Source organism: Caretta caretta, chromosome 4, assembly GCF_965140235.1.
Source record: "Caretta caretta isolate rCarCar2 chromosome 4, rCarCar1.hap1, whole genome shotgun sequence".
Lineage (NCBI taxonomy): Eukaryota > Metazoa > Chordata > Testudines > Cheloniidae > Caretta > Caretta caretta.
In genome coordinates, this window is record NC_134209.1 from 133662062 (window position 1) to 133685684 (window position 23623).

At 41.7% G+C, this 23623-nt stretch overlaps 1 protein-coding gene across 7 annotated transcripts in view; it reads right to left on the bottom strand.

Annotated features, from left to right (window-relative positions):
• SH3BP2 (SH3 domain binding protein 2) overlaps positions 1–23623 on the bottom strand; it is a 65162-nt gene that overhangs the window by 23758 nt on the left and 17781 nt on the right. For 2 of the 7 annotated variants that reach the window (XM_048849067.2, XM_048849068.2), the window contains exon 2: positions 15293–15350. The exons of 2 other annotated variants lie outside the window; for them this stretch is intronic. Coding sequence is in view for 2 of the 5 variants with exons in the window: in XM_048849065.2 (XP_048705022.1) it covers positions 107–228 (122 nt within the window). In the remaining 3 variants the exon portion in view is untranslated. Of the gene's footprint in view, positions 1–106; positions 466–3273; positions 3428–15292; positions 15351–23623 lie in introns of those variants that run through there. 3 more of the 7 variants (XM_048849069.2, XM_048849065.2, XM_048849064.2) reach the window with 3 other exon arrangements.

Here is a 23623-nt window from a genome sequence, read left to right on the forward strand (position 1 = left end):
AGAGTCAAGAACAAAAGAGGATTTTTTTCTTTTTTCTTATTAGTTTACTCTTTATGTAGGTAAAAGGAAAAGAGCATAGATTAACAAACCACAAACTCATACTAACCTGATGACAAGATCTGACTGGTACACAGCTTTCTTACTGAACGTGGCACTGAACGAGCTTTTCCTTTGTACAGATGAAGCCATTAGCCATTTATAATCTGCCTCAGGTAAGAAAGTTAGCATATCTCCCCGTAGTGTGCACCTATTGATTAAATATCTTTGTCACGGTTGCTGCAGCAGCTTCAGGTTTCATATTAGAAAAGGGAGGAAAAAAACCATGCCTTGACCCTTCCAGGCAGTGCAGTAGGGTCAAATGGGACGCCTCAGCAATGGGTTGCTTCCTTTTTTGTTGGCTGTGTGTGTCTCTGTGTGTGTTGCTTCCTGTTCCTGGGGTCATTGGGCAGCATTATCTCTATCAGAATTTCCTGATACACCAGAGAGGTAGTAAAACGAAACTTACAAAAATCTCAACCTGTGGCAGACAGCTACCCAAAAAGGGAGAGAATTTTCCATTACAGCTGGTTTGGTACTTTTTTCATGAGGAAATGGAGGATTAAAAAGAGGAAGTTTTGGGGGGGTGTGGCTCTGTGCTTGAATTTACACTCAAGTGGAAGCCTGGTTCAGAATGATTGCTTAGTGCTTAAGAAGAGAAGCAAATGTTTCAGATGTTGGTGGTTTATAATAATGGAATGGATTAAATATTTATCTCTAATGTTACCCAAAGCAACCTGAGATTGCCCTTCTTCTTTCAAACAAAGGAACTAAAGACAGCCACCTTGTTAAATACTCACAAAACTGATGCAGAAAGTTCACCCTCTATGAAAGCAGGAATATCTTAAGTACTGTCAGCATGCTTCACCTTACACAAAGCATAAGGGAAGACAAAACCCTTCCCTAAGGCGCTTGTAACGTACAGGCAAAATTCTACAATCTAAGGGCCATCAGATGATGATGATGATGATATATAAAATACCACTATTTTATACTGTTATAGCCCCTTCAACTGAGGGTCTTAAATTATAAAGATGCAAAAAATTCACATGCCCTACTGATGTCAGTGGGAATTAACCAGGCTGAATTAAGTGACACCACAGGATAGAAAACACAGTAAAGCCACATAATACAATAGATGACTAGCACTGTTCAGAGTGGTGGGGACAAGACATTTTTTAAAGAGGGATGCTGTGTACTGAAAACCTATTTTGGTGGATCAGCACCAACGGGCTTCAAGGAAGATGTGTGTTTTAAGAATATACGAGTCCGGGTCTCAAAAGGGAAGGGGAGAGGTTCCAAGCACAAGGAACAATATGGAAAAAGGAGAAGGCTACAAATGGTATGGTTAGGTGCATGGCTTAAGGAGAACAAAAGCTGTACGAGAAGGATGAAATAATCTAGGTTGAGATACAGATAGCGGTGGTATTGGGTAGGAAAGCAGTTCTCAACCTTTTCCATACCAGGACACCCCCGAAGTCCTCCTTCCACCTTCCCTGGACCCCTCCCCTCACTTAGTAATAAGAATAGGCAAGGGTGGCTGAAAGTACCTGAAACCTCTACACAATTCCAAGGTTGAGTACCACTGGGACAGAGCCCTGAAGGTGAGTTATTAACGTCTCTACACTTAGCCACAAATGTTAACAAAACCTCACGGTGGGAGCCGTGCTCCCGCTAATTTTTTATGTCCGTGTGCAGAATGAATTTTGTTATGTGCACCAATATGGAGGTGATGTGTGACACATTACCTTCATGTTGGTGCACACAACAAAATTTGTGTGGTGAGGGTTGGGCCGAGGGGTTTGGAGTGTGGGAGGGGGCTCAGGGCTGGGGGGGTGGGTCTGGGGATGAGGAATTTGGGGTGCAGGAGGGGGCTCAGGGCTGGGGCAGAAGGTTGGGGTGCAGGGGATGAGGAGTTTGGGGTACAGGCTGTCCCTGGTCTGCGTTTGGGGGAGAGGAGTCCCCCCCAAGCCCTCTCTTACTGCAGGAGCTTGGGGCTGGGGGAGAGGTGCCTCTCCCCGACTGCAGCAGCTCCGGCGGGGCTGGGCCGGGCCGAGCCGAGGGATGGGCTCCTCTCCCCTGGCCGCAGCAAGTCCGAGACTGGTCTGTGCTAGGGCCAGCAGGGAGGGGCACCTCTCCCCACAGCAGGGCTTAATAGGCAGCTGTGCGACCACATGGCTGCACAGCTTAGAGAGAACTTAAGAGTGGGAGGTAGGTGGGTATGCATGATGTTATCCAGGGTACAATCTGGACTGATGAACAGCTGTTCCCCCTCAGTTCTGCAACCTTTTACACTGTGCCAGTGCCTTTTACACTGCTTTGGTGAGAGTCACCACTCCTGGTCTGCTCACACACAACCTCCAGCAAGTAAGTTACCCCCATTTATATTATATGAGCGCTATAGCCAGTCACTTATGAATTACACTGCAGAGAGACACCAGCAAATTCCCTGGCCCAGACTTTACCCCAGAAATGTATGTCTTGTACTGCCCAGCTCTCTCCTGGACAATACAAGCTCATATAACGCCCCTCGTTTTATTAACAGAAAATGATACGCACAAATCCTGTTATCCCAAATGGAGTTTCCCAAGCACCTGAATCCAAATATACTGATTTAGATAAAGCAGTAAAACAAGTTTATTAACTACAAAAGATAGTTTTTAAGCAGGGCTGTCAATTAATTGCAGTTAAGTCACAATTAACTCAAAAAAATTAATCACAATTTATCAGTTTTAATCAGACAGTTAAACAATAGAATACCAATTGAAATTTATTAAATATTTTGGATATTTTTCTACATTTTCATATTGTGACAAAAGTTCCTCCTCTGCCTTGGTGAGGACCCAATGTGCTTATTGGCGGATTTTCTCGCCTCAGAGGTTCACAGCAGCCCTCAGTTTGGCCACTTTTGTGACTCAAATCTGCCGTTCACTCAGTTAGCCTTATCACTGTCCAGCATGGGGAAAGGAAGAACAACAATCCCCACAGTCTCTGCTAATCCACCTAGTGGTTTGGAGAACAGGCCAGAGACCTTCCCCTCTGGTGGAACCCACAGTCCAGTTCAACTCCTCCAGTACCGAGTTGGGGGGAACCCAGGCCCGCCCTCTACTCCAGGTTCCAGCCCAGGATCCTGTGGATTGCAGCTGTCTACAGTGGCTCCTGTAACAACTGCGTGACAGCTACAACTCCCTGGGATACTTCCCCATGGCATCCTCCCAACACCTTCTTTAGTCTCACCACAAGACCTTCCTCCTGATGTCTGATAATGCTTGTACTCCTCCGTCTTCCAGTAGTACGCCTTCTCACTCTCAGCTTCTTGGGCCTCTTGCTCCCAGCTCCTCGCACACTACAAACTGAAGTGAGTTCCTTTTTAAAACCCAGGTGCCCTGATTAGCCTGCCTTAATTGATTCTAGCAGCTTTTTGATTGGCTGCAGGTGTTCTAATCAGCCTGTCTGCCTTAATTGTTTCCAGAAAGTTCCTGATTGTCCTGGAACCTTCCCTGTTACCTTACCAAGGGAAAAGGGACCTACTTAACCTGGGGCTAATATATCTGCCTTCTATCACTCTCTTGTACCCATCTGGCCCAACCCTGTCACAATATATATTGTATTCTGTGTTGTAACTGAAATCAAAGTGTATATTATTTTTATTACAAATATTTGCACTGTAAAATAAACAAAAGAAATAGTATTTTTCAATTCACATCATACAAGTACAATAGTGCAATCTCTTTGTCGTGAAAGTACAACTTACAAATGTAGATTTTTCCTTACATAATTGTACTCAAAAACAAAACAATGTAAAACTTCAGAGCCTACAAATCCACTCAGTCCTACTTCTTGTTCAGCCAATCACTAAGACAAACAAGTTTGTTTACATTTACAGGAGATAGTGCTGCCCTCTTCTTATTTACAATTTCAACAGTAAGTGAGAACATGCATTGCATGGTACTTTTATAGCCGGCATTGCAAGGTATTTACATGCCAGATATGCTAAACATTCATATGCCCCTTCACGCTTTGGCCATCATTCCAAAGGACATGCTTCCATGCTGATGATGCTTTTTAAAAAAATAATGTGTTAATTAAATTTGTGACTTAACTCCTTGGGGGAGAATTGTATGTCCCCTGCTCTGTTTTACCCACATTCTGCCATATATTTCATTTTATAGCAGTCTCAGATGATGACCAGCACATGTTGTTCATTTTAAGAACACTTTCACTGCTGATTTGACAAAACACAAAGAAGGAACCAATGTGAGATTTCTAAAGATAGCTACAACAGTTGACGCAAGGTTTAAGAATCTGAAGTGCCTTCCAAAATCTGAGAGGGACAAGGTGTGCAGTGTGCTTTCAGAAGTCTTAAAAGAGCAACCCCGATGCAGAAACTACAGAACCTGAACCACCAAAAAAGAAAATTGACCTTCTGCTGGTGATATCTGACTCAGATAATGAAAAGGAGTATGCGTGGGTCCACACTGCTTTGGATTGTTATTGAGCAGAACCCATCAGCATGGACGCACGTCCCCTGGAATGGTGGTTGAAGAATGAAGGAACATATGAATCTTTAGCGCATCTGGCACATAAGTATCTTGGGATGCCAGCTACAACAATGCCACAAGAACACCTGTTCTCACTTTCGGGTGACATTGTAAACAAGAAGCAGGCAGCATTATCTCTTGCAAATGTAAACAAACTCGTTTGTGTGAGTGACTGGCTGAACAAGAAGTAGGACTGAGTGGACTTGCAGGCTCTAAAATTTTACATTGTTTTATTTTTGAATGCAGTTTTTTTGTACATAACTCTACATTTGCAAATTCAGTTTTCATGATAAAGAGATTGCACTACAGTACTCGTATTAGGTGAATTGAAAACTTCTATTTCTTTTGTTTTTTTACAGTGCAAATACTTGTAATCAAAAATAAATATAAAGTGAGCACTGTACACCTTGTATTCTGTGTTGTAATTGACATCAATATATTTGAAAATGTAGAAAACATCCAAAAATACTTAAATAAATGGTATTCTATTATTAACAGTGCAATTAATCACAATTTTTTATCACGCAGTTAATCACGATTAATTTTTCTAATTGCTTGACAGCCCTAATTTTAAGTGATAACAAGTAATGAGGCATAAAAGTCAGAATTGGTTACAAGAAAATAAAATGCAACGAATACCTAATTTAACAAGCTAAGTGAATTTAAAGCAAAGTTCTCTCTCACTACATGTTACAGCAGTCTTACTGACAACTCCTTTCAGTCAGAATCTCTCTCCCATTCCAAAGCTGTTTCCTTTGTTCTTCAGATGTTGTGGATGCCGTAGGTAAAGAGAAAGGAAGGAATGATTTAGGGTGCTCCCTCTCCCATCTTATAGATTCTCGAAGAAGAGAAAACATCTCTAGCTGAGGTTCAAGAGACAGAAAGTCTGTGTGATGGGAACCTACAGCTGTTATTTTGCCAAGATAAAGATTTTTACTCACATCCTCTTTCCTGCCAAAGGATGGCCACTTAACCAGTTGATGGTCCATTTGATTTTGCTGAACCTGGCTGAGGCACTGGCTAGCTTTTTGCCTCTGGGGAACTGGTTTGTGGCTGCTCCTCCCATACTTGGAACATGTCCAATAATAACACACAGAGGAATTCTATAACTTTACATGCAAAGTTGCTCCACATTTTACTAGGACAATAATGATCAGCAAATTATGAGTTTTCATTTACCATCTCACAAAGGCGTACTTTGTATAAAAGTTATCAGTCTTGTAACAGGGTTGTACATAGGGGTACAGACTGTCACAGTAAGTAACCCCATTTTACAGATCAGGTGCTTGAGGCATAGAGGTTATTTGCTCAAAGCTACATTAGGACTCAGTGACATAGACAAGACTAAAGCTCTGTATTTCCAGAGTAGTAATCACTTGCTTTAACCACTATACTGCACCATATTACTCTACATACAATACAAGGTGGATCCCAGTTTAAACCTCCTCCAAACAATAGGATGATAAACCTAAGGACAGAATCTCCACATCTCTCCAACATCTCCTCACCAACTCCAAATCAGAGTGGATATAAGCAGGGTGGATTATTTAAAATCACCAATTTAAATTATGATATAAATCAGCTAATAGGAAACCTTGATTTAAACCATCAGTTTTAATCATGTATTGCACTTGTACATTTTAGTTAGTTTTTCTTAAGAGGTTATTCTTATTGGTTGGTAACCATTAAAACATGTGGATTTGCAACAAAATATAGTCTTTACACTAAATTTGGTACTTCTTTTTGATGACTAGGAGGATACACTATAGCAGCTGTGGCCAAACTGTGGCTCGTGAGCCACATGCGGCTCTTTTACAGTTAAAGTGCGGCTCCCAGAACCCCCCCATGCACACCTACAAGACTGGAGCTTGAGGCTTCTGACCTGCAGCAGCGGGGTGGGACTAGGGACTTCTGGCCTGCGGTGAGGTGGTGGGACTAGGGGCTTCTGCCCTGCAGGGAGGGGGTTGAACGGCTTTAGCCTAGTGGGGATGGGGGGCATTGGGGCAGAAGCCCCAATGCCCAGCAGGTGTCGCCCCGCGGAGCAGGTTGTGCATTTCTTGCTGCTCTCAAACTTCTGAAGATTATTGTATGCGGCTCGGAGGGTCAGTAAGTTTGGTCACTCCTGCACTATAACTATACACAATTAAACAATTATATAGTGTAACTTAATTTTTTTTATTATGTTAGCAAAATGGTGCATAATGCAGTACATATTTACTAGGTGGTGATTACTTTTTTACTTGCTATTTGCATCAAGCGCTATTTACTTTCAATTTGAATTTCCATTAAAAATGCAAAGAAACAGTATTTTAAATTATTTTATTAAATAAAACTACCTTAAAAATGCTGGATACATGTGCTTTGATAAACAATGGATTTATTTAAAAAAGAAGTATTATCTATAGTTAGTGAGGAGAACCGATTTTTTTCTGGTTACTATGTCTTTCAAGATTTTAGAAATAGTAAATCCTGTCACATCTAGGTTTTATTCATTGCTTGGAAGAGGAAAACAAGCTTTCCTGCTTTTTCAATTCCCAGTTGGTTTCTTAACTTTGAATAAACTAATCATTGAAATTAACTAATTGAATAAACTGAAATAAAGAAAATATTCACTGTGCACCTGCAGAAGAGGCTACTGCTGACGCAAGCTGGTTTTGCCCTTCAAACACATTCTGATTCCAGGTACTTCAACAGTGACTTCCACCAGTACAGGAGTTTGACTTTCTTTAAAATTTGGCAGCAAACATGTGCTGCTTAACATTTTGTGTATTTAATTTAAATGATTTTAATCGATAGTAAGCTTAGGCCTTAACATAAGTAGTCAATTTCAAATTTAGTTTTAAGTAAGTTTATTTTTTAAAAATAAATCTGGATTTAATTTAAATAAAATACAATTTAAATAAAAAACCCAAGTTATTTTAAAACAATCAGTTTTTAATCAATCTTAGATGCAAGTGACTTCCTCTTTCCTCCCAAGCTCTCTACATCACCACTGATATACCATCAGCAGGCTCCTTTAACCCAGGATCAACACTTCTGTGCCACACTTCTCCATCTCCTTTCTCTGCAGCCCACATCCAGGCTGCTATCAAACCCCGTCATTTAATTCTCTATATTAGTGGTTTTCAAACTGTGGGTTGCAACCTAGTACTGGGTTGCGGAATGTAAGGCACAGGGTCATGACAGCTCTGGTAGCACCACCAACCAGGCCATTAAAAGTCCCGTCAGCGGTGCTGTCCGGCTAAGGCTATTCCAACACCACGCTGCACCTCCAGAAATGGCCAGCAGCAGGTCCGACTCCTAGGCGGGGGGACCACAGGGCTCCATGCGCTGTCCTCACCCCGAGCACCAGCTCCAAACTCCCACTGGCCGGGAACCAGCCAATGTGAGCTAGGGGGGCAATGCCTGCAGACGAGAGCCATGTGGAGTAACTTGCGTACCTCCACCTAGGAGCCGGACCTGCTGCTGGCCACTTCTGTCCCTTCCTTTCCACCTCTTAGGGGCAAGTGCAAAAGCCTATCTCAGTTGACTCCTGCCTTTGCTACTACAACATGTTGGTCTCCGGTGTTCACATTCCCACCTCAATCCCCTCTCATTTATCCAGAGCATATTCCTTTAGCAACTACTTGGTTCACATTATTTCTCTTTGAATTCCACACCGGCCTCCTTCCACACTCAAGGCAGACAGATACATAGTGCCAAAAGGATTTATCATTTCAAATTCCAAGAGCCCCTTTGGAATTTTCTGGCTGATTTTCAATTCTGTGGAGATACTCATAGGGAGGGAAATGCAGTCAAAACCAAAACTGTTTCCTGTAGAAGGCATTGGGGTTAGAGTGAGAAACTAGGTAAGAATGCTTACACAGTTCCTGATTCTGGAGAAGATGCAGTTTGAACGTGTGTCATTTCCCAGCACAGGAATAATCAGAATCACTGTGCCTTTTAGAACCATAAATGGGAAGGCTGATAAAAGTTAAATCTTCCTGAAACGGATTAACAAGGGAAGAGTCAAACTTGGCAACTGTAGGAATGTAACAGTACCCCAGTGAAACAGACAGGGAGTACTTTTACATACATCCTTCTGCACAAAGAGTGAAATTCACCCCCACAAAGAAGGCCAGCACAAGGCCTACACACCACTAAGACTCAGGCCTTCAGTGTAGGACTCCAAGGGCTCATAGGCTTCATGCTGGCTCTGCACAGGGGAGAATTTCACCCAGAAGGATTAACTACAATTTTACCCCTTTAGTACTACAAGATTTCAATCAGGGAATTAGACTGCAGACAGAATATCACAAACCAAGGGCTTGTCTTCATTATCAAGTTTTGTTGACAAAACTTATGTCGACACCGAACAGTGGACAAAACAAAAATGGCCAAAGGGCGTTCACACTTGCTCCCTCTGTCGACAGATCATGTCCCCATTGGGAAAACCATTATCGACTGTGAGAGCAATGCACCGTGGGTATGTAAGGAAGATGTGGGAAGGAAGACCTGATTGCTGCGCGAGTTCTCCCACAGCCCCCTCAGCTGCCGAGAGCAGCACCATGAGCAGCTCTGTGAGCTCTCCGTGCTGAGGAACGGCAAAGCGGCATAGCAGTCTGCCTGCTGCCGTGTTCCTAATGCCGGGCAGAACAGGAGCATTCCAATGGTTTGCTCCCCAAATGGAGCAGCGCTCAAATACTTCCAGGAGCTTTGAAAGGGGAAGGGCGCATGCTGCAGAGCAGCAGAGATCAAAACACTGAGCAAGGCAATTAGGGCAGGCATTGTGGGCTACTGGAGGAAGCCAGTTCTGTCGACAAAACAATCAGCAGTGTCTACACTGGCTCGTTGTCGACAGTAAAGGGAGGGGAAAAGACAAAAGTCTCTCGTATGGGTGGAAGTTTTTTGTCATTAACACTGGGCATTTTTCGTGACAAAAGTCCCATTGTAGTGTGTTCACTCTTGCATACAGTTTTTGGTGACAAAACTTGGTAGTGTAGACAAGGCCCAAGTGGCATTTGAATTTCATGCCAGCAGAAATGTGGAATTTGGATCCTTCCCTGATTCTTCTGCGTTCCCCACTCTCTACCTTTCCCAGTCAAAACCTGTTCTTCCTCTACCTTAGGTGCATGCAAACAAGAGCAATGAGATATACATCTCTAACACTGTGCTGCCCTTGCTGGCATTCGTTCTCTAGTCCAGATGCAGCACCGTGCTGAGCGGGCTCTGCAGTGCCGCAAGCAGTTTCCTCTTGCTGACCAATTTACAGGAAGCACTGTGTGTGGCCAAGAGCAGACCGTAAGCAGCCCTGCAACAGGCCACACAGGCGAATGAGCAAAGCAGCAAGAAATGAAAATACCACTTTTTTCTTTATAAAGTGCTAATTTCTCCAGGCCCCAGGAAAAAGTCAGCTGCCTGAATGAATACCGCAGAGTATCTTTAATAACCTTGCTACGTGTCTGTATTGACCTTACATTGTAGACTTGGGGAGAGAGAGAGAGAGATGTAAAATAAAACAAGGGATTAAATTCCCTCTTGCTATAAGTCTGCTGGCTTCAATGATCTTACATCAGGACTGGATCTGTCCCAGTAATTTACAGTAATTCACCAGTGAAATCTAAAAGTGATCTGAAACTTGTACATTACCAGAAATCCAAACCTTAAAATGGAGTTTGGCCATTTCAGTCACGGTAAACGGTAGAAAGCACATCATAATCATATTGACAGATGTCTCATCTGACAATGCACTCTGCAAGTGCAGTTCCTATTACATCCAATGGGATTTGCTCATGTGAATTCCACTTGTGCAGTTTATTTGTTCAGATTTACTTCTATTAGCCCCATCAGAGTTTTCTAGATGCTTTGCAAAGTGAAAATCATATCAACAATTAAAAACAGAAAATAAGGTCTCCTGCAAAACTTTCCCCAACCCAAATGAGCTCCAATCCCTTCACCCCAAATAAAGCCCCAATCCGTCATTCCCCAACTCCCCTTAGCCAGAAAAAAGCCTGAGGAAACCCGTTAGTCTTGTAGAGGATGCAGCAACAATAACTTTGAAGACACACTACTTTAATTAAAAATAGAAAAAAAGTCAGGTCTGTCTCTCAGCTTAGAGTCTCTACCTCCCCTCTACCTGAGCTATGAACAAACTTCAGCAGAGTGTGTGCTTGGAACCTCTACGAAGCAAGACAGCACTAACTAGCTGTAGACATGACCATGACGCAGATGAAGATCCATATATCAAGTGGAAAAGGAAGAAAACTAATTTTAATGGAGCTGGACTGATTCACAGATCAACCTCACCCAAAGCTTTTCACAATTAAATTAATCTTCACAATAAGAGAAACAGAAGTATCACAGCACTGCAACTTGGCAGACCACCACTGCACTCAAACAGGTTGTCATGCATCAGCGGGATCTGGACAAGTATTTAAGAGCTTGTATACCTGGGAAAGCTATTCTATAAAAACCTAAGGTGTGCATTTAAACTGATATACCAGTATAACTCCTTGTGTAGGCACTCTTATAAGACTGGTGGGGGGTTTATCGTATGTCATATTGGAAGGGGTTTAAACTATGCCAAAAAACCCTACTCTTATACCACAATAAGAGTGTCCACACAGGGTGTCATACCAGGAAAACTATGGCAATATAACTATAAACAAAAGGAGGACTTGTGGCACCTTAGCGACTAACCAATTTATTTGAGCATAAGCTTTCATGAGCTACAGCTCACTTATGCTCAAATAAATTGGTTAGTCTCTAAGGTGCCACAAGTACTCCTTTCCTTTTTGCAAATACAGACTAACACGGCTGTTACTCTGAAACCTGTCATTATATTGGTATAATTATACAAGTAAAACTTTCCCACGTAGATAAGTCCTTAAAAAAGTAGACTTCAGAAAGCTTGATGCCCTCCCTCCCCCAAATCCTCAGTGTACTATATTTGTTTCTAAGACCCCAGGAAAACCTTATCTATATTCCAACACTGCTTTCAGAAAAAATAATCCTGCGACATACATCTGCTGTTGAGTCTCTCTCTTCATCATGTTAGAGAGCACAGTGAGCAACAAGTCTCTCTCACAGTGCCCCGTTATAAAGCCCAAGTAACCAATTGGAGAATAAGAGACAAGAGTCACTATGTAGAATTAGAGTACTTGTGGCACCTTCAGCCCACGAAAGCTTGTGCTCAAATAGACTTATTAGTCTCTAAGGTGCCACAAGTACTCCTGTTCTTTTTGAGGATACAGACTAACATGGCTGCTACTCTGAAACCTGTCATGTAGAATTATATACAGTTAGGAACATTCCTTAACCTAAGAGAGGCTTATCTTTAATTCACTGGCAAAAAGTTCTTTAACTTGAGACCCTTAATTTTAAGGCAAAGAAGTTCTTACCCCAAACATTTTAGCCCCTCATCTTAAATCATAATTTCTTTGGAATCTTGAGGTCCCCTTAGCTAATCAAGATTTCCATCTGTTCCCATTCACACGTGTCTGACCCTAGTTCAAGCTTTCACCCCCTGTAACTACTTCTCTGTTATATGTACCTCCTTATAAACATGGCTGTTAATTAAAGGGCTAGTTGAAATCATTATGAAGTGATTTTAGGGTGACACACACATTTAGCAAATAAAGACATTTAAAATCATGTAGGTGAATGACGTTGCACCTTGCAGCCACCAATGCCCTATTTCTCCATAGCCCACAGACAGTGAGTGCACTGCAGATGGCTGCAATGGGAGTTTCCTCAAACACAGGGGGAAGTTTTTGGCTAGAGTTCTCAGCTCCGACTGTAACATGCTATCACTGAAGCATTTCAACTAGTAGGCTAGTTTGCGATGAACTGTTTACAATTATAGGTTGTGGGTAACACAGATGATCTCATCTATGAACTGTGCTCAGACCATACAATTAAGCTGTCAGCTTTAATAAACAGAACAGTTTGAGAGGGGTAGCCATGTTAGTCTGTATCCACAAAGAACGAGGAGTCCGGTGGCACCTTAAAAACTAACATTTATTTGGGCATAAACTTTTGTGGGAAAGTGGGGTTTTTTTACCCACAAAAGCTTATGCCCAAATAAATCTGTTAGTCTTTAAGGTGCCACCGGACTCCTTGTTGTTTTTGCAGAACAGTTTGAGAGATCTGAACTGAAAATTTGAAAATAAATGGGCTTTAAAGATCCATTATTACTTCAGGAGTTCCAAAGTTTAAAAGCAACAGATACGGAGCTGAGTGAGCAGGAAGAACAGTTATACTGGTTTTTGCTTAGAGAGTGATATTTTAGCTAATACTTTTATTTGTATAAGTCTGCAACACATGCAAAAATTCTAGCTTGCCTTGTTGCTTATGGACAACTGAGTAGCAAGCAGCTGAAACTCCTTTCTTATCATTGAGACTCTAGTCTGCCCATTCTATCAATAAAACAGAGAACTTACCTGGCTTTTATTGCCTATTTTACTTAATACATAAAAAAAAAAAAAAACCACCTATCATAACTCCCATAGCAAACCTACATTAATGTCATGCGAATTTTACACAAAGATTCAGAAAATGCAGAAATGATGGCTCTAAAATCAACAATAGCTCAGCTACACTCCACATCCCACATATTTTAGGACCTACTGCTGGTCATAAAATCTATTTAACCAGGAAAAAAAGGAACCCCAGTTAATACAAGTGTGCAGTGAGGTAGAGTTACTGTTGGAACCTATTTTTTCTATTTCCTAATGGAAAGATTTTTTTTTTTGGTTTGGTATATTTAAGGAAATCTTGGAATTTGCAGATTATCAGAGTGCAGCAAAAATTGCAAAGAAACCGAAACACTGTGGGATCCATGCTTACTTTTGTGTTTACTATTTTCTGGCTGTTCCTGATGCTAAGGCATTTTGGAAGCAGGAAGCATGTGCACACATCCCTCATTGAAAATCTCTCTCGTACAAACTTCAAGCAAAACACATGCAGCAGTAGCCCTGGGCCTGATCAGGAGAACATGCAGGACATGGGAACAGGGTTTCATTAGTTTCCATTTTAAGGAAATCTGGGATGTTGCAGTTTTGTCTATTGTTCTTTCAAAAACATAAAAAATAACTGAGTAGAAAAGACACTGAATAAAAATCATTTAAAAGAAGATCCCTAGAGTATGACATTTAAAAAAAAAGAAAGCCCATCAATAACATCTTTTCAAATATCTACCAGCAAACAGCTGCAATGAGAAAGTTTATAAATACTGTTATTGTTCCAAACAAAGACAGTAACTCCTCACTTAACAGGTTTCAGAGTAACAGCCGCGTTAGTCTGTATCCGCAAAAAGAAAAGGAGTACTTGTGGCACCTTAGAGACTAACAAATCTATTTGAGCATAAGCTTTCGTGATGAAGTGACTTGTAGCTCACGAAAGCTTATGCTCAAATAAATTTGTTAGTCTCTAAGGTGCCACAAGTACGCCTGTTCTTTCTCCTCACTTAATGTTGTCCTGGTTAATGTTGTTTTGTTGTTACGTTGCTGATCTATTAGGGAACAAGCTTGTTTAAAGTTGCACAATGCTCCCATATAACATTGTTTGGTAGCTGCCTGCTTTGTCCACTGCTTGCAGGATTCTGTGGAAGAACAGCCCCTCCTTGTGGGGATTAGAAAGGGGCAGGGGGGTGGCGGTAGCCCCCCCCGCATCTACTCCCCTAAATTCCCTGTAAGGTCTGTGGCTCGGCAGCTGCACAGCTGCAGTTCAGCTGCCCTCCCCCCACTGCCGTGCAGCTCCTGACCCGCCCTCTGCCTTGGAGTCGCTCCCGGGAGCTTCCTGCTTGCTGGGGGAGGGGGGAGAGGGGTGCTGATGTCAGGATGTCCCCCTGCTCCATACCCCGTCTCCACAAAGCGGAGGAGGGGGACAGGGCTCAGGGACAGAAAGGAGGGAGCTTGCTGGAAGCTGTCGCTTCCTGTCTGAACTGGCTGATCTGTTTAAAAGGGCAACGTACTTGAAGTGCGGGTCAGTGTACTTAAAGGGGCAATTCACATCTCTCTCTCTCACTCATGCACGCAACGCCCACCCACAGCACTTTGGAAAGTCAGCACCTGTGCAGCCGTGCATGTGCTGTCAAGAGGAGGGAGTGTTGTGCTCCAGCTGGATAGCGTGGGCTCACCATGTTGTTTTTGTAGGGAACTGTTTGCAGCTACTGCCCTGCATCTATTGTGTTTCCTCCTTCCTGCCTCAGTCCATGCTGCCTTGTAGAGTGTGAGGCAACATTAACAACAGTGTATTAACCCTTGCGGGCTCAGCCAAGTGCTAGTTCATCATTTAGCAGCAAGGCATTCCTGGGGAAATATCCCACCCTCTTACCCCACCACCTCAACCAAGCTTTACAATCATTCATTGCTGTGTACAATATTAAACTGTTAGTTTAAAATTGTTTAAAACTTATACTGTATATGTATATAATGTCTTTTGTCTGGTGAAAAAGATTTCCCTGGAACCTAACCCCCTCCTATTTACATTAATTCTTATGGGGAAATTGGATTTGCTTAACGTTGTTTCGCATAAAGTCACTTTTTCAGGAACATAACTACAATGTTAAGTGAGGAGTTACTGTATTTAACTAGATGCTAAATAAACCTAGTGAGCCACTCTCTCCTTCCCCCGTCCCCACTAGGAAGCATATGATCCTGTCTCTGATATACAGGAGGTGGAAATTAGCCCCTCTCCTGGTGGATACTGGTACTACTTTATATATCAAGTTTTACCTCTGCAGGCAGATTGCTGCACCCAGCACCAAGGAGGAAGCTCAACTTCTGTCAGACCCTGAGAGAGAAAATGAAAGACATTTTTTTAAATTCTGCTTACAAAAAAAAAAAATATTGTGTGATACAATTTAAAGACAAAAAAATAACAAAGATCATCTTCCATTGTAAATTTACTGCTGCACAGCATTAGACAGTGCTGCTCTCCGAACAGAGATGCAGCAAAGCTACAGTATAGAGATTAGACTTCGGATTTGGAAACTTTAACTAGGAACAGGTGACTTAAAAATAAACCAGTATCTACTTCTGCGTGTTATTTTCTATATTACAATACTGCCTAGACGAGGCCCCAACTGGGCTAGGCAATGTGCAGCCACATTAGGGAAGGGACTACCAGTTACAAAGAGTTTCTAATCTAAACAGACAGGATAAAGGGTGGGAGAGGAAACTGATGCACAGAGAGGAAGTGCTTTTCCCACAAAGCAGGTCAGTGCCAGAGCCAGAAACAAAACCCAGGTTTCCTGACCATCCAGCCACGTACCCAAACCAGTGGACCACACTGCCACTCAAACCACCAAAAAAGACTTTACAGAATGGGCTAATCTTAATCTAGGAAGGAGCTTGGTACTGTAGTAATCTGGTTATAAATAATATACCACAATACTTACACTATAAGCTTTTGGGGGCAGAAACTGTCTTTTTGTTGCGTGTTAGTACAGTGCTTTAGCAAATCTGGGTCCTGGTCCATGACTAAGGCTTCTAGCCAATGCTTCAAAGCAAATAATTACTATACTACTTCTTGGAGGATGGGAAGAGGAGGGGGCATGGTGGACACAAAAGTATCTGGAAAAGTCAGAGTTAAAGTTAGGTTTAAAGACAGAGCACTACTATGTTCCATAGGGATAAGGTGCTGCTGGGTGTTTAAGAGGAGAGACAGAAGAGTTACCAGCAGACTGTGCTTAAGAATGTCAACAGCAGAGCCTGGCAGCCTCTACCTCCTCATGTGTTTCTTTGCTTAAGTTTGGGATACTGGGTTTTTATTTACCTTCAGATGAAATACTTGGTTGAAAGGGATTCCACTATACGGGACAGCAATAAATGGGATTTTTGCAGGTGAGGAAGCTACTATTTTCCCCTCTGATTTAAAATAACTCTGCAACCAGTTATAGTTTTGTGAAACTAGTTTGCTTTACTGTATGATTTATAAAAATGCATTTACCATTGCTTGAATACTAAGGGATCAATCAGGGGAGATCTTTCAATGACACTGCAGCTTATTTTAGAGTTAGGAAGTCCTAGGTGGGAAGTGGGGCTCTTTTCTTTTTTTGGGGGGGGGGCGGGGGGGTGTTAAAATCCCCTCGTGAACAGTACTGTGCTCAGAGTGCGAGTATTAGCACAACACAGACCTGTTCCTTTGAAGCTAAAGATGTATTTAAAAAAAATTCAGGATTAGTAATGCAGGCCCCTCTCCAGATAGGATAGACATTCCATGTACAATACCGCAGCACACATTTGATTACATTTAACAGAAAAAATATTTACATGAATTTAAAGCTTTATGAAATCTGACCACAGTATTTCTGATTGAATTTGTACATAATTATAATTGTCATAGTACCAAGAGCATGGTGTGTAAAAAAAAAAAAAAGCACACTATTGGAGTTATGATTTTAAATACTCAGATATCGCTCGTCTTGCACAGATACTTGTTTTTGGAAGCCATGACCAGACTACGGACCAGATTTGGGCTGGGTGTGAGCAGCTGCCAGTGCATTCTAACCTTGAGGACAAGAATGATTTCTATTCACATGCAAGCAAAAGAGAAAGAGGGATTCAATTAAGATCAGCCCCATATCTTCCACATGTCTCTTCCCTAACTAATTTGAGTATTAACTCCATGGATTCTTATGGGTGTGTGTGTGTGTGTGTACACAGACATATTTTACACACACACACTCCTGAACACTTATTTTCACGGGGGGCGGGCGGGGGGAGGGGAAATCTACTTACTTCAAGTCCAGATAACTTGTTTTGATTTCACAATATAATGAAAAAAATCAGTAAAAACTCATCCCTCTGAAGTGACATTTTTCTTTCCACTTTCAGAATGTTACACTGGAAAGCAACCAAATGAATTAATTGCTCTTCCTTTTCATCTCTCAATCATGGTTCCCTTTTGTCTCTGCTCTATAGCTGCCTTGGTTCACCCCAGCGAACTAGGGGCATGGGCAGTTGGCATGCAGACTGCAGGAGTTGCAAAGTAATTCCTGCTTTTTCTTGCTTTTGTTAATCTTGCAAATAATTCTTCATGGATCATGACAATACTCTAAAATTATTTACAGTGGATTCTAATTCAACCCTTTAGTTGATGCAAAGGTTCATTAGAACAGAAAGGAGTGTAAATCATGACATTTATTGTACATTTATTGTGCCCCAAGGATTACATGAGAAAGAGAGAAGTGTGGGTGGAGAGAAAGATCTCTACTAAGTTTACCAGAAGCTTTTAAGAATTTAGTTGGGCCAGATTCTATTCTCACTTATAGCTTGTGCCAATGCCTGTGAAGTTAGTGGGCTGCCTGGGAGCATGAAAGCAGAATTTGTTTAGAAAAGTCACTTACATCAATAAAACACAAGTGTGTATTAGAGTTCCCTTGGAAACAGCCATCTCACATGAGCGAGGCTAATAATTGCAACTGTTTTAGTTTATTTGGATGGGATAAAGTTAAGTCTGAAGTTGGAAGGGACAGGGTAAATACTATAATAAAAAATAAGAAAACTAATACAACACTGACCTTAAAACAGTTGCTGGTCAAGTAGTTCATGCCCTAATCTGACCTACTTTAGAACTAAAATCTGACAGCGAATTGGGGAATTATATATTATTTTCATTTTTTTTAAAATCCAGGCTTGTTGCAGATGTACAAGTTGGAAGGCATCACCAATACGGACAAAGATCAGAATATTAAACAGGAAGATCTGGATGATCTTGAAGACTGGGAGTGACAGAAATGGGATAAAACTCAATAGTACAAAGTCATGCACGTAGGGTCTAATAACAATTTCTGCTACAAGCTGGGAGCTCCTCAGTTGGAAGTGACAGAAGAGGAGACAGACCTGGATGTGGGGGTCAATCACAGGAGGACCATGAACTACCAACATAAGGAGGCTGTGAAAAAAGCAAATGTACATTGCTAGTACAGATTGAGAAGTATTAATGCCATTGTACAAGGAAGTGGTAAGACTTCATTTGGAATACTGTGTTCAGTTCTGCTCATGGAAGTTCAAGAAAGATGAATTCAAATCGGAACAAGTGCAGAAAAGAGCTACTAGGCTGATCAGGGAATGAAGAGGCTATTTAGGAGATTCCGCAGAGACTAACAAATTTATTTGAGCATAAACTTTCGTGAGCTACAGCATCCGATGAAGTGAGCTGTAGCTCACGAAAGCTTATGCTCAAATAAATTGGTTAGTCTCTAAGGTGCCACAAGTACTCCTTTTCTATTTTAGGAGAGGAGACAAGAACTGATGCACTCTCATTGTGCTGGGGAGCTGCCCACACAAGGGGTGCAGATCCCTTACTTGTCAGAGAATAGCACAGGAAGCTACCTGCACCTCAGTGCGCAGGGCAGTTGAAGCTGGACAGGTTCATACATCCACCAGTTAACGGCCCAATTTTCTCCCACAGAAGGGTTAGGGCTAAAGCTTAGTGAGCAAGCGCACCTGCAGAGCAACTGTGCCATTTAGCAGTGGCCTGAGGGCAGTGGTGAGAGTTCCTGTCCCTGTGGGCATGCAGCTGATTTACTTGAAGCTTTGTTCTGGAAAAGGATTTTCCACATCACGAAGATGTTCTCTGAAGAAACAGATTTCAAGGTAAGAGATTTCCACTAAGGCTTCCAATAGATATTTGAAAAAAGGGCAGTTATAGCTACTGGAGAGTATCAGATAGGCCAGCTACATCTGTCCTGTGGTTTACTTATCAGATGTATCAAAAGGATTCCCTCCAAAACCCACAAATCAAATATTTATCTAACTCCCTTGTACTTTCTACAGCTAGACAGACTCTGGACTACATGAAGTGAGACTGGATTTTCAGTCCAGTTCCCAACAAACACCTACAACACACACACACACAAAATGTAAAGCAAATAATTAGCAGAGCATACTAGCACTAATTGCTAGCTGTGACGCATGGCTAGAAAGGGTTAAACATCCGGCAAAATAAATAACCCTCAAAAGATATGTGGGGAGATGATGTTTGTGTTTTTGTGTATTTATATCTGTATGAGTAGGGTCAACAATGTAATCAACAGTCCCTGTCTGTGCTGTATTCTGATAATTCAGAGGCCAAAAGAACAGCCTAGCATTTAAATTAATTGTAAACACGGGATATCTCGGTATTCATCTCTCTTTGAAATGTACTGTGAATGGTGGAGGAACAAGCAAATGGCCTTATGTTAATTCGTATAGCTAAGTACTTCCTTCAAAGTCATCCCAATTACCTTTTGTTCCCCGAAGAAATCCCAACTTGTCAAAAGACATGAAATTATATAAAAGATCCTTGGATCCTGATTCTGTCATCTCAGATCTGCTTAAGCTTCATCAGGGGAAGTTTGAGTCGCAAGATTGAGGTCCCAGTTGTGCTGGTACGCCCTGACGTTGGACTATAATCTGTGGACTATTTCTGAGAGAACTCTTTGCAGCTACAAAGCTCTCCAGCTCTGCTATGAATCTGCATCTCAATGAATTGAACTTACGTCTCTATGTATACTGATCTTTTAACCATGCTCTCTCTCTTCTGTGTTTTAATAAATTTTAGTTTAGTTAATAAGAATTGGCTGTAGCGTGTATTTGGGTAGGATCTGAAACACTGATTAGCCTGGGAGGTAATCTGTCTGATCCTTTGAGATTGGTAAACATTTTCTTTTAAATGAAGAAATAAGATTTACAGAAATCTTCATCATATTTGACGTGGGTACCTGGATGGAGGCCTGAGGCTGGATCACTTTAAGGAAACGGTGTTGTCTGGACTTCTGAGTAACCAGTAAGGTAATAAAGAAGCTGTTTTGTGCTGGTGTGGTAAATCTAAGTATTGGACTATCCAGCAGCTTTACGGTGATTCTTTGCCCCATTCTTTGCAGTTCACCCTAACTGAGTGACCATAGCTGGCTCCCCACTAGGACCTCCCTAGCTGGCAGTACCAACGGAGCAGCCCATGAGAGCAAACTCTTCTCTCTGATCTCTCCAGAGTATGGTTCCAGGGTACACAATCCAGCATCTTTCACAAACATTAAAATAAAATAGCTACTTATACTAGTTGCTACATCTCCTCATCTAGATAATCTGCTTCTGTTTCTCAAAGGTCTAACACTTCCTTAACTTTTAGTTTGCTGCCCATTTCAAATAATTTTGTAGCATCTGTAACATGTGGAGGAGGGGCGAGGGGGAGAAGAATTCTCTAAGCTCTCCTTATATCCCCAACACAAGTCCCCAGTCAGACATTATTTAGGGATGGACAGCCTGTCAAAGACCAGTTTCCACATCTGCAGCAGCAGGGGTTGGAAAAGGTTTGCTGCATCCCACAACAGCTGGTGTACTCGCCCCTTTAACAGCCTGCCATAGGGGGCATATTCTCAAAGAATGAGGCAGAGGTTTAGATCAGTGGGTGTCAACCTTTCCAGAATATTATACCCCTTTCAGGAGCCTGATTTGTCTTGTGTAACCCAAGTTTCACCTCACTTAAAAACTTCTTGCTTACAAAATCAGACAAAAATATAGAAGTGTCACAGCACACTATTACTGAAAAATTGCTTACTTTCTCATTTTCTCTGCATTAAATTTTAGTTTGTACTGACTTCACTAGTGCTTTTTATGTGGCCTGTTGTAAAACTAGGCAAATACCTAGATGAGTTGATGTACCCCTGGAAGACCTCTGCATACCTCAGGGGTACGCTCACCTCTGGTTGAGAACCGCTGATTTAGATGACTAAATCCCATTCCACCCAGAAAATTGCATTGCTAGAACTGTCTGCAATGCTTTGAAAACATTCCTATCTGAGACTTTACTAGAGAGTGAGTCAGTGACTTCTGAATTATAGGAGCTCAAAAATGTTCACGTCTGGTTGATTAATTAGTCCCTTAGGAGTTGCAGGTGCTCAGCACCTCTGCAAACCAGGTCACTTACTTGTTTGCCTATATGCAGACCCAAGTACCTAACTCCGGTCAGCCAAGTTTCCAAATGAGGGACAGTCTTCATAGAATATGTCTTGACTGAAGAGTAGCCTGGGTAATTGGCACCTGGGCGTAAGCAGCCACCTTGCCATGCCCCATTTGAGTCACTTGTCCTCACTGGCACTGCGTGGGCTTCTGGGGGTATATCCCAAGGTTCTTTGTGCTGCAATAAGCTGAGCCACGTTACAATTCTTTCCCAGTGAATTGTGGGAGAACTCATCTATCCATCTGGGCACGTAGAGGGAATTGTGGGATGGCACTGAGTACTTTAGCCTGCATCGTCACTGCAAAGTAGACAGGTTACCGGCCCAAATGAAAGCACCACTCGAACTTCTGTGAATAACCTGAAGTCAAGGGAGCTAGCCCCAGTTGAAAGCACTACCAAACTCGGGTGAGAGGTTTGTGTGTGGATGGCAGGTGGGTTAGGGACAACACCCAGTAAGACCCTGGGCTAACTGCAATGAAGACATACCCAAGTGTTTGGGGATCAAAGGTGCTATAAAGCTGCAATTATCTGAGGTGGTCTCAAGCCCTTATCGCTGTAACACAGACCAAATCTGTGACCAGGAGAGCAATGGAGAAGTAACAGGTTGTACACACTCCTCCCAGTCCAAAAAGACTGGATTACTTCTCAAATGTTTAACAGATATATTTGTTAAGCAATGTGTCAAGTTAATAATTCTTTCAGTTTCTAGCAGCACTGTCACAAGAATAATGATTAACCCTTCCAAATTTTCCTCAGAGGAGCCACACTGCAGGGTTAGCTACAAAGATATAAAGTAACAGCCGTGTTAGTCTGTATTCGCAAAAAGAAAAGGAGTACTTGTGGCACCTTAGAGACTAACCAATTTATTTGAGCATGAGCTTTCGTGAGCTACAGCCACAAGTACTCCTTTTCTTTTTGCAAAGTTATAAAGTAATTTCTTAAGGCCAACGTCTGCCCTCAGATGCATGTAAGCAGCTCACACTGAAGTTAAGAAGAGTTATATGTCTCGACCCAGGAGCAGATTTGTCCCCTAATGATTTTGTAACAAATTTCAGCAAAAGTCTGGGAATTTATGATGTATCCTGCCTATTTAAACAGTCACGAGTGGGAAAGGGTTGATTTTAAAAGGGATAGTAGAAACAGTTTTGAAAGGAAAATATGCAAACATTTGTTATTAAAAGATTAATTTGTTTCCAGGATGATGATTAGTTTCTGTTGGTATAGTAACTGAAGTTAAAAATAGGTTAGGGGAAACAAAGGTTCATGCCAAACCACTCTCTGCTACTCTATTTTTTGGTCTGAGGAGGCAGACTTTGCTAGACTAAAAATATCTCAGTTTTGTCTAATCAGTTTCCAACTCCCTTCCTCCTTTCTTCCCTCACATTTAAATGCAACCTATCTAGACATTTTAGTTTTCAAGTTATTTTTCCACATTAACCTTTAAATAAGAGGAAAGAATTATAATCTAAGCTTCTTAGATGTTTTAGAAGAATCTCACAAACCATAAACACTCATTACGTTCAAGCACTCCGATACTAATCAAGTTTAAAATTTGCAATGTTATGTATCTGCCAAACCGACTTCTTGCTACAGAAGTTGTGCTCCAGAATCCAAGCATTCACTTTACACTTATGTTGCTAGCACTTTTAGTTGTGCAGAAAATCTTCTATATAACAAAATAAATATTAACTAATACATAGTTGTCTTCCTGAGTTTGCAGCCAGCCTAAAACAATAGCTCTGAGAAAGGCAAACTGCCCCCATTCATATAAATGAATAATTAACTCAGAATCCTAATGGCAAAGTTATCTTTATATATATTTTTAACTTTCTCATTGATCATTGTTTTAGCACAAACACATCCAGCCAAATCAATATACTAACCTACCACTGTTGGGTGCAGGAGCAGTAGGGCTCTGGGCAACTGATTGCTATCAAGAGTTGCTGGAATGGAAAAAATAAGAGTTCGAAGCCTCTTTCACAAGTTTAAAATCAACTCTGTGCTGTTGCACAAATGGGAGGTAAAAAGGAGACTCATTCCCTTTTCTGTGCCAAAATCTCAACCACCTGCTTGGTTCCCAATATCCAAACTGCCCCCCATGCCTTCCAAGGAGCCAAAAG